At 37.7% G+C, this 12,000-nt stretch overlaps 1 protein-coding gene across 1 annotated transcript in view; it reads right to left on the bottom strand.

Moving 5' to 3' along the window:
- ZC3H14 (zinc finger CCCH-type containing 14) overlaps positions 1–11,271 on the bottom strand; it is a 22,619-nt gene extending 11,348 nt beyond the window's left edge. The window contains exons 1-7 of the mRNA XM_010003704.1: positions 11,235–11,271; positions 8,070–8,184; positions 5,067–5,107; positions 4,503–4,698; positions 3,731–4,151; positions 1,698–1,858; positions 787–887 (exon numbers count right to left, since the gene is read on the bottom strand). Coding sequence (XP_010002006.1) covers positions 787–887; positions 1,698–1,858; positions 3,731–4,151; positions 4,503–4,698; positions 5,067–5,107; positions 8,070–8,161 — 1,012 coding nt within the window. The 5' untranslated portion in view covers positions 8,162–8,184; positions 11,235–11,271. The remainder of the gene's footprint in view (positions 1–786; positions 888–1,697; positions 1,859–3,730; positions 4,152–4,502; positions 4,699–5,066; positions 5,108–8,069; positions 8,185–11,234) is intronic.
- Positions 11,272–12,000: the final 729 nt, after the last annotated feature.

Here is a 12,000-nt window from a genome sequence, read left to right as displayed (position 1 = left end):
GCAGGAATGAGATTTTGGATAGCTTTCAGTCTTGCACCAGGTGGCATAAAAGTCATGGTCTAGGTAGTTTACTGAATGATCTCTTTCCTGGCAATGTGCAATGCTTCCTGCTAACAACACTGGAATGATTAGCATCCAATGAAATGAAAGCACATGAGGTAACAGCTGGATTTGCCCTTCTTCAGCAGAAGTCTCTCCTAGCTAGGAGAACTGAATGCCTAGAGAGAAGCAGCTACACAGTTGCTGTACTAACTGCACCTCGATACCTAAACCCACTGAACTAAAATTGCAGCCTCAGTGTTTAGAGACAGCCTGTGCTGAGTTATCAATCACTAAGTTATTTGTCATTTTGCACTTCTATTACCTATATCCAGTACATTTTCACTGTTTCCTGTTTGGCTTTTTTCTCCTCATCTCTCAGAAGGAAAAGAGTGCAGAAAGGGAAAAAAGAGCTACCAATCAGATCAACCAACCTGCCTAATCCTCAACACTTTATCCTTGGCAATTTTTAACGTCAGAAAACTTCTGGCATGTCCGTTTTGTCTCTGTGCACTTTGAAGACTTACTATCTTGACTGATACATTTTATACAACTCTTTTCTCTTGTTTGTGCTTTCATAATTCATCACTGAAGATTAATGTAATGTTCACAGGACATGAAAAGTCCCTTATCTGTATGACCGACATGAGTTATTTAACACTGTTTGAGCTCTAAGTGCTATCTTTACCTTGGATTTATAAAACAGAGAAAATATAGCTTAGCACAACCAAAAATAAAGCTAATTACCAGTGGAATAATTGGTTGTTTTTGTAACTGATTCCTGTGCTTCAGAGATTGCTTTCAGTATTAAATTCTTATTGGCCTGCTTTGAAGGTGGCAATGAAGGTCTAAGGGAGACAAAAACCAATTAATTACACATTAATTGCAACAGCAAGGGTACCCATGTTAACCACAGATATTTCAACAGGTTACCACAGTTATGCATAATACTGATGAAAAAAATCATCATCTAAAATCACTCTATCTATATTTGTTTTCAGCTTGTTAATCTATTCTCCAAGTGAACAAGGATCCACAAAATGCTCTCAAAAATGGAAGTCCAGAGGCATGAATTCACCTCTCAGCATAAAGTACTGTAAAATAATGATGCATCTGAAAGGCACAAACTCTGCCATTCATTTCTTCCCACCTCTGCCCCTCACATGCCTTTTGCTGCATTTGTGCTGGCACTAGCAATTGTAGTTTAAATGTTCTACCTCTTATTGTTGAAAAACAGATACAAACCACTGATGTACTTTGACTGACACACAAACAGAATTAGGTAGCAGAAAAAAAGGCAAAACTTCTCAGGTCTTTTGAAAAGTTAAAATCACCTTAAGTGATATTTGGTTTGAAAACTAATCCTGAAATAAAAACAAAGTAATTAAAACTCCTGGAATATTATTTTACCACATTACATATCTGGTCTGAAACATGCCAACATTAATGTTCTTTTACCAGTAAACTTTTCCCAAATAGTGTAGAATTTCACATTCCGTTGCAGTTTATACACAGTAATAGAAACAGGTTACAAAATCAGAGGAAAAAAGGTGTTATAAACAGACATTTCACCCATAAAACTACAGTTTTCCCCAGCTTCCACTTTCAAAGATTTTGTTCATTAAATTAATTCTGAAAACCACTCAGATCTTAAGTACCTTCTTTCTGGCTTTGCAGGTACAGACACACTGCTGGAGATGCTTCCTGTTCGCAATCCATAGTCTTCCTCCTCCTCCTCATCTTCCCCATCATTACAGAACTTTTTAACTTTTACTACTGAGCTTACAATAGGCAATCGTCTCTTCCTGGAGCCTTCTTCCTACAGCCAACAGAGCAGCCAAAACAATTCAATTAGCATAAAAATGTATTAATAAGCCAGCAAATACTGCAATTCTACCTATATCCAGAAGATGGAGAACTTCCATTCATGTTGCATGAGCCTAAGACTATGGTACTGTCTGCAGAAACTAGTGACAACACTAGAGAATATGAACATCAGACATATTTACATTGAAATGTCTCATTGAAAATGTAACTGTAAAAACATTTAGAAGAAAGTCTGAAGTACAGACAATTTATCCAACAGAAAAAGCAGGATTTTCCAAAGAAATTCATACTACCCTTCAAGACGCACTGTTGAAAATCTGATGAAGAAAAGTGAAATCACTATGAATTACTTTTTCCACTTTATCAAGTCTAATTTCAGGTTAGTGTAAGGATTCATTTCTACCTAGGTTATATATTCCAAAGGATGCTAATAGCTAAGGCGAGCCAGGATGGTCCAGTTTAGGCAGTGCAATGTTCCTGTTCTGAGACAGCCACCCACCACCACTACAGTGCATGTGTTATGACAAATGTAAATGCTAGGCTGTGTGAAAGCACAGGAGAAAGTACAGAACAGTAATTCCTGTAGGAACCATCACTCAGCACTGACTTACACAGGAGCACAACAAGGCATCTGGATGCCAGGTTTGTACACACTACCCTTTAAATGATCCTATATCCTTGGAGAAGATGGATCTGCACTACATCGATACAGAGGATTCATACTGAACAAAAAAATACAGAAATAATGTTTTTTAAAAGTAAAACTTCCCAAAGCACAAGAACTTGCCTAAGAAAAGGCAGAATACAGCAGAGGTCCAGAATTCTAAGAAACACTCCTCAAATAGCAGTCCTGTGGACATTATTCATTAAATAGTTACAGAATAAAATTATCACAAGTACAGTTAGTTAGCTTTCTAACACTTCAAAGGAGAGGTATGACTGACATTCATCAACAGCTTAGGTACAGCCTTAAACAAATCACTGTATCCTCATTATATTCTCATTCTCACGTCCCTATCTTAAAAACCAGATATCAGCACTTATCTTTGAAAAGTATTCTAGATTCCAAAATAAAATTTATTGTCCTTTATAAAGAACTAAGTAGTAGCAAAGACAGAGAACTATATAAGCAATAGGATAGATGCACTTGGAATACAAGGCATGTAAAATTCCTGCTTCATTACAACCTTAGCAGCTTTAATGGTCTCCATTCCTCTCCCAAAGGGCTCTTAACTGATTCATATGGACAGTCTTAAAACTATCAGCTTGACTGGCTTCGTCTGGCCTCCAAAATATGTAGGGCAGCAATCACCTTTCTGTTTGTCCTTGGACAACACCCATCCTGAAGAGTTTTTAAATGCCATGATTCTAAACAGCGTGGTAATAATATTCCTAATAAGCAACTTAACTGAACTTCAGAGACTAACATATTTCTAGCATATGTATGAATAAACAGCATCCAAAAAATATATATATTTACAGAACTGTGTCAAGCTGGAGATTTATATTGCACTTATGGAATATAATATAGAATATTATGTTCCAGCACTCCAGAGATCAGAATTAATATTTCTGATTCATCATGTCAATCATAATGAAGTTCTAATCCATTACTCCAACTCAACATGGCATGAAGATGTGCAAGCTAATTAACTCTTGAGATGCAACAACCTCTCAGGTGATGATGTTAAACTACTCAGTCTCATTTTTTATCAGTGGATTCAAGGAATGAAATCCCAAACCTACTGTTACCAGTGACAGAAGTAATTTAGTTTCTCTGATGTCAAGATTTTACAATAAGTGTGCACAGCAATTTAGGTTCCTAGCAAGTGTAAAATACTGCAATAGTTAAGACTGTACTAACCTCACTGCCTACTTTCTCAGCACTAAGTTTGGAGGTGGGTCTGTAACTCTCTCCTAAGCTGCCAAGTGCTTCTGGATTGCATGGCTGGCCTGTTTCCAAAGACCTGCAGTTTTGCATGTCTAACTGCCGGCTCCCCTGTGAGTTGCCCTGCTGTGACAATCTGGGCACATGTGTGTGGCCATCTGCACTCCTGCTAGCTGGCGGTCGGTAGATTTCAGCAGAAGGACGAGAAGAACCGTAAGTTACAGTTACAATTGGTTTCTTCCTTGACAAAGGATTCTCCTGCACGAAGTTTAGGTCTTCATCAATTAGGTCATCTGGTTCAGGTTTAATGTCAATTACAGCTTCTGAAGGTGACAATTCCCTCAAAGGCTTGACTGTAGATGTTAAGCGGGATACAGAACCGTCTTCACAAGACTGCCTGTTAAAATAAGACATTGCCAACTATTAACTCACCTGCAAATAAAGTTCTAGAAAATGCAAACTGCCTTTTAAACAAAGCCAGCAGGGAAGAATCATTAAGTTATTACTGTTTACACAAACCTAACACACTGATGACTATTTTTAGTCTGGTTCATTAGACTAAGCCCATTTGTTGCTTGAAGAAATGGAATTTAATTCCTGATTTAACATTTTTAATGCAACAAATTGTAGCAATGCTTTACTCTTCAAATCTGCTTTGACCTTTCCAAGTATTTGTGCTCTTCAGGATCCCTACTACAGTCACACAACCACTAATGTCTTACTCTGTGTTAGTAACCAGAAGCTTTACCGTGAAGCGGTGTTCCTTTGTTCCTGTGAGCTAGTTGAAACTCTTGAGTCATTTCTTTCAGTCCGAGTGCTGGAAACCGCAAGAGGTGGCACTATATCCTCCTGTCTCCTCTCATCACTCACACATGAACTGCTTTTGCTGGGAGGAGGGTTGGTCTCAAAGATATTAGATTCTGAAGATTTTACGCTAGTTGGTTCTGTGGAGACAGGTACCTTTCATTTTTACGTCAAAGCACAGCAATACAGATTTTGTGGCAAACATAGCTAAGAAACTGCAAACAAGACATTGCAGAGATCTGAAAACAAGAAGTTGTTTCAGCTGAAAACATAAGCAAGAAACACCCAGAAATGAATTCTGGACTCGGAAATAAATTCTGTTATCTCAAAATATGAAGAAACTTTCTAAAGAGTCAGGACCCAAAAAAACATATACATTGAAAATTAACAAAACAGTCAGAATTAACAAAACATGTCAGCTAAGCTCTTCTTTTGAAACTCATAAGACAGGCAACACTACAGAGAAAAGATAAACCCACTTTCACTCATAATTAATTTTGTTACTTACCAGTAGTCACAGATCGCAGCTTATCCAATACCCCATGAAGCCTGAAATAGATGGGGGAACAGAAAGGAAGCAAAAGAGAAGAAGGAGAAATTTTAAAAAATTAACTTACATTCAGAATAATATTATTTCAGAAACCAACTGCCTTTCCCCCCTATAACAAGAATCTAGTTTGTCTGAGACTTCACCTTCCATCAACTGACGTATGCTTAAAATGCTTAACCTAAAAAGGGAGATTTGAAGTATCTTGTTTCCAGTGAGTCTTCATACACACAGACAGGGTATTCATCACATCAGCTACTTTTAGCATTTAATTGGTTTACATACTTAAAGCCAGTATTTTGTACTGTTTCACTACGATCAACGGTGTGTGTGAAGTGTCTTCAAAAGGAATGATTCAAAAAACCTGTTAGAAGCCTCAAGCATAGCTGAAGATTTTACTTCATATACAAAACTTAAATTACACAGCAACATTACACATAATTGTTAATACAAACCTAAACCATATACAATTCATAGCACTTAACACACTTGGGATTCTTCCAGCAAGCTTTGTATATACCAACAATATTCTCTGAGACATGTTGGTGAACAACAACTTTTCTGTGAGATACCAAATTTGCCATTTGCCTGTGAAAAAGGCACCGAGCCGAAGCAATAAAGAAAACCAAAAGTCTATTAAAATAATGCTGTTTTTTTTAAGAAATACACAATACAGTGAAAAGAAAGGAGGGGAAAAAAACCCAAGACTTAAATGCATGTCCTACTTGGAATTCAAACCTGTTCACAGGCATCTCCATAATTTTGACTGAGTATTAGAAAGGAGTTAGGGAACAAAAACACTGAAAACTGATAAAACTGCATATGAGTATAAGTAAGACTTCTCAAACCTCCTTGTGAGTTTTCACTAGAACACTCTTAAAAGTGCTGTCAGCCAAGCTCTGCTGATGCCTATCAGTTTTCAGACTGACCTCTGGGTAACTGTGACCTGACACCTGGTTCAGAGGAAGAAACTTTGGCCAACCAGCAGGATTACAAAGCCTGCCATACAACTGCTGTAAAACTTTTGCTATATGATCCTGAATTACCAGCTACAGAGAGAAACTAAGGAAAGGAGATCTTGTTGAGTATTGCATTTAGCCAGAGACCCAATGCTTAAGAATATAAACATTCCAGGTCGCCTTTAAAAGAAGAAAAAGCTTATCAAACAACAATGTTATTAGTTTTTTGCACCAGTTCTCTTACAGCTTATTACACCAGTTTCATCTTGTCTTCTTTTCTATCATTCTTTTAACCAACTCCTACCTGATTACCTGGTAAAGCACTCTGAAATTGACTTTCTACAATTGAATTGAGAATAAAAGATTCATTTCATTTGGAATTTCAGCAGGTGGCAAAACCAGCAGGAGGCAGAATATCTACGTGTAGTTGATAGCCAGCTCTAAATAGATTTTAAAAAAAATTTTGATTTCTCTTCCCATGATGAAATTTGCTTTCTCTATATCCTCTTTTTTTTTCAGAAAAGTTTTAGCTTCATTTACAATGTCATAGAAGTGTTATATGCTATATATTATTGTGTTATTTCTTACTGTATATCAGTATTCAGTCAAAATCCTAGTTTTGGAGTTACCCTCATCAACTTGTGAACCTTGCTAATCTTACTGATTAAAGATAAAGATAATGGGAAAGATAATGGGAAGATAATTGCTTGACTTACTGATACAGTGAAACACAACATTGCCTAGGCAGGTCTGTGTACTATTAAAAAAAGGATGCATGGCTAACTGGACTTCTTATATTTTTGACAAATGCCAGGAAAAAACTGAAAAATTTGAAAGCAAACTCAAATTACATCCATACAAGTAACAATGTCCCATGGAAATGCATTGATTTAAATAATTAATACAGTAAACTGTAATAGCTGGAACTAATTTTCATTTTTTGTCAATATCTATGGTTTCATAACATAGCAAAATTACAAAATGTCCCTATCTGCTATTTAATGGCATAAAAGTGCCTAACCAAATAAAGAGGAACTTGACTAATCATGTAGACGAAATACTGAAAGCAATGTAACCAGTCAGTATGAAAATTTCCCAGGAAACAAACTCAAAAAGCAGAAAAAAAATAGTATTCTGGAATCTATATAAAACAAAATAATATTCCTTAAAACTATGTTAGGTTAGAGACTCAGAAATAAGATTAAATTGAAAAAATACACAACTCTGAAAGCAAGAAAAATCTCAGGAGTGAAGTATCTATTTGGATAGTCTGAAACATGGAGTGAATGAAAGGAGTACACTGTAAGCCAAATTCGGTATTAGAAAATGCATGAGAAATATTATAATGGCTAAGGGTGTCATGAAGCATAGCATAAATTAATCCACATTGTCAGGAGCTTTGAAAAGAGTTTTCCTGTTGCTAATTTGTCCTGCTCACAGTAATTCTGGGGTTCTACTTTTGCTCTGTAGAGCTGGGTGGCGCTAACAAACAGCCTGAGACGTGGGACTACCTAAGAACTTGGTGGTAAGACTTGTCAAAGACAGAATGCAGAATAAGATGTACTGCTTCTCTGTCCATAATCCCCATGCACAACAGCCATTTGAAGCACCATTAGCCTAAAAGCAAAGAAGCTGGTCTTTGACGAACTATTTTAGATCTAACTACAGTCAATAACACTCTCATGCTCACAGTGGGTTTTGCAGAAATAATGTTTTTAAGTTAAGACACAGCCAGCACTTACCTAAGCATTTCACGCTTCATTAAAAAATCTTACTGCACTTATAAGCAAAAAGAGAATATAAGCCCTCCAGTCCTTTGCCACTTAATTATCACTAAAACAGCCTAACAGTTGACAGACTAAAAATAATTCACTTATTAGAGTCATAAAGTAAAGGTTTTTATTAATGTGATTCTACAATGGGAAGATAAGTAAAATTCTCAGGTTTCACTTATAGAAAGTCCTGATTACTGGTAAGAAGAGTGAAAAGTAGCTAACAAACGTACCAGACAGTAAACCTGACAGTATTGTTTCCAAGGAAAAGGGAAAGGTCTTCTGTCATCTGCTCCTGACTCTTCTTATTGGCCACCATAACCATGATATAATCAGGGAGCTCTTCATCTAAAAGAAAGAGAAATATGTTGGTTTAAAGTATAATAAAACATTAAAGATATAGCAAACATCCTTAAACATGTCACCAGATTGTTTGTTTACTACTCTTCGGGCAGGGTGTAAGGTAAACAAATTAACACAACTTTCATTTCCTCTGAGGTTCAAGGTTCAGCTACAAGTGTGGAATAAAAAAGATCATCAACTTCACAAGAGTTGAGGCAGAAAATAACAGTACTTTAAAAGTGAGCAAATACACACAAAAGATACAACATAAAAGCCATTTTGCTGTCTATAGCCTTTTACTTGGACACTGACAATCATCTACCATTTTCATCACTTCAAATATTGCCAACTATAGCACCTTATCCTTGTAAAATGTCTTTTAGTTACAAAGACCAAACAGATAAATAACCCTTTCTGTTTTGTGCACTCAATAAATCAAAAACTGTATTAACTTCCATATTTTCGATCTATAAAAACCAAGAATATCAGGGCTTTAAAAAAGCTGCAACACAACAGAAGTAAAATAGCAACAATGCCAAGAGTCTGATTCTGTAACTCCCTAATGTATGCAGTTTCATACACAGTGAGAAATCCATTCCCCTGCTGGACTGTTTACACCGGGTATGTCTACTTATCAGAGTGAATAGAAAGGTTCTTGGAATCTGACTTTAATTCAGTATGGTAATACAGTTTGGTATTTGACTTATTATTTTGGCCTAGCTCTCATCTACTCTGGAGGACTGCATGGTGATTTGTTGTTCCAGGACATTAGGTGTGCTTCTTGAGCGCATACTTCAATGTAATATAATCAAGCACGTCATGGTCTGCAATGCCACTGAATGACATGAACAAAACAACAGGTAAAGACAGGTGGGAAATCCACTTCAAATTGTGAATTTGAACCAAGGCCCTAAACCTGCAGTACTTATTTCATCAAGTTAATTCTGTACGTAACATGAAAAAGACATAAAAAATGAAATATTTAAACAGAAATCAAAATGTACATCACAGGAACTGCCTTTTTCTAAGTACCCTGTAAATAATTCATCTGCATTCTAGACTAACACAACATTCTTATATTGCACCTGCAATCCATGTAACACACCCCTAGCTTAGACCCAAACTTTCTTTTGGGTTGTGTTCTTTTTTATGTAAACTAAAGGTTGCACTAGATGTATGGATACCCAGATCTAGGAAATTAGAATTACTTTTATTTTTTGCTCAAGGTACTTTTAAACTGATCAGCTCCTCAGGTGGTTCAACATATGATAGATACAGATCAAAACATGAGTAAGCACAATTACTCGTAACTGTACAATAGAGGAAGGAAAGAAAGAAAGAAAAAAACAAACTGCTTCTCTCAGTGACTGTGCTGGCTGATGCCAACTTCAATTTTATGCAAAATGACAGCATTTTGAAAATTTTGATCATTTATTAATATTTAACTATTTTGCTTCAGACATTTTTTTTTAAGTTCTACACCACAAATAAACTTCAATATGTATTCTATTACAAGACTTTTTAAAATAAAAGCACTAGCAGCTACAGAAAGAAACAAATTCTTGCTCACAGAGGCTAGAGTGAAAGAGAACTGATTTTTACCAATTACCTAAAAGAAGAAATAGAGTCTTTGAAAAACATTCCTTGGGAACTTGTCAAAAATACTCTAGTCAAGAAGAGAAACCTGAAAAATCACATAAATTTGGTAACAGTGGTTTAATAACAAAAAAGAGGACAAGGGAAGTCAGACTTTGCAATAAACAATACAAAGTTATTTAAGTTCAGAAGCTGACTGAGAAGAAAGGGCAGACATTATATGCTGATCTCGGGAACTGCCTTCCGAATACAGGAAACAGGAAAGACAAACATAGGAAGAATAATCGGTCATAGCTGGAATCAAAGATTACTAGCATTCTAGCAGCCACTGGTAGATCTACCATCACCAATTTTGAGAAGGGGAAGAGACAACCTTACAAGGAAAAAACTCTAAACACAGCTCCTCGGCAACTGCTGACTTCAGAACTTCAGCTCATAGGTAGCTCCATTCTAGGGAGTCAATACATTTTGATTCCATAAACACAATGGCCCCTTTTAAACAGGACATACTATGAATTCAAGACCAAACTACAAACTTTGAACTTGATCCTGCAACTCACATGATCTCTGAGCTATGCTCTCAATTCCACTCCTTCACCTGAAGCCCAAGAAGTATCAGAGACAACAAGGCAGGTGCAGGACTGAGATATCCTGCTTCCAATAGAACACTGTGGTACCAGCTTTCATTGCTGTAAAAAATTAAGTGCAATATCCTTTTAATCCTGAATTTCAGAAAAAAACCCCAACCAAACACAGAACTGGCGCTGCTCATATCCCTCTTCCCTATCCAAAAGTGGGATAGTGTCAGCAGCTGGCTCGGTTACTTATGTTTCATCAACATTAGCCTAACATCACTCATAGTTTTTTCCCTTAACAGTCAAGATTTTGCATTTTGCAGATTTCTCCAATATAACATTTCTCATATGGCCTTTCCACCTCCTAATTCAGCCTACCTCTGTCTTACATTAATATCCTTTCTCCTAATTTTGACAAATGTTTCACCCTGAACTCAAAAGGCTATTGAAAAGATGTCCAAGAAAGACTGACTCCATCTCAGTGGTCAGAAGTAACTGCTTCTATATTTGTAAGGATCCTGCTTTATGTTTCTCCTTGTGCTTCAAAGAAACTTTCTTAAGCACTCACAGACACATCACTGTTCATTTTTCTACCAGACCTCACCATTTCTCCTTGAAAGGAGATACTGCTGTTAGCCACCTCAGATACTTCCTTTTAGCTCTTCATACATCAATGCTCAGGTATTGCTTCCTCTTACGCTTAGACTACACGTATTTTGTGAAGTATTTTACTTTCATACTAGTTCAGCATTTCAGATAATTCATCTCATATTTAACACCTCTGTATGCAGTAACATAAGTATGCTGTTCTATTACCTAGCTGATTGTTTCCTATCTAACAACAATGAAGCTAAAGAAGATTGCTAAACACATGACAAAACTTACCAACATAAGCCCCCAGCTCCTGCAACTTTCCTTTTATAGCACCCTAAAAAATAATGAAATAGCATTTAAGGGATGGAGCAACAAAGTGTGTCTAACTGCAAAGCGGTGTGAAGCTTAGTGAAGTGTTTCTCATTAACTGTTTGAACACGTTGGTTTTATCATGTTATTCTTCCTCTTCTCCAGTGCTCGTGATAAGAAACAATTTAACAGTGAGGGACTGACAGCAGTATAGCAAGAACTGCCAGGAATCTCAGACTCTTTACCGTTATTTCCTATATACACCAATTCCTGGCTCCACCAGACAACCTCCAAGTCCCAGCTGACCCTCTTCAAGTAGGGACTATCCGGGTCATAAGGTGCAAAGAAAACGAATGCCGGATGGCTTGATAAATGGTCATTCCCGTCTCAACAACAAAAAGACCGCCAGGATTTTCAGTTGCTGAGTGGAAGCTGCTGACAAGCCCTGACGGTAACGGGGTTTTACACCAGAACGCCCGGATACAGCTGCTCTCTCTCCCGAGCAGCCCCGGTGCCGGGCCTGGGCCTGGGCAGGCCGCTCAGGGCGAAAACGCCATCCCCGGGGCAGGGAGGGCAGCTGCCCTGCGGCGCGCAGTGCGGCCGCGGCTCCGCTTCCCAAAACAGCGGCCCTCCTGCTCGCATCCCCCCCCGGGGAGCCCCGAGGCCGAAGCCCGCACGCTGCCGGGAGCCCGACGTCAGCCCGGCCCGGTCACGGGCTCACCCGGCGCTTCCGTCCCGCGGGGGCGGG

This window comes from Chaetura pelagica, unplaced genomic scaffold, assembly GCF_000747805.2.
Source record: "Chaetura pelagica isolate M959 unplaced genomic scaffold, ChaPel_1.0 scaffold48, whole genome shotgun sequence".
Lineage (NCBI taxonomy): Eukaryota > Metazoa > Chordata > Aves > Apodiformes > Apodidae > Chaetura > Chaetura pelagica.
Note: the sequence above shows the minus strand (reverse complement) of the source record. Positions and strands in the feature narration are given on the sequence as shown.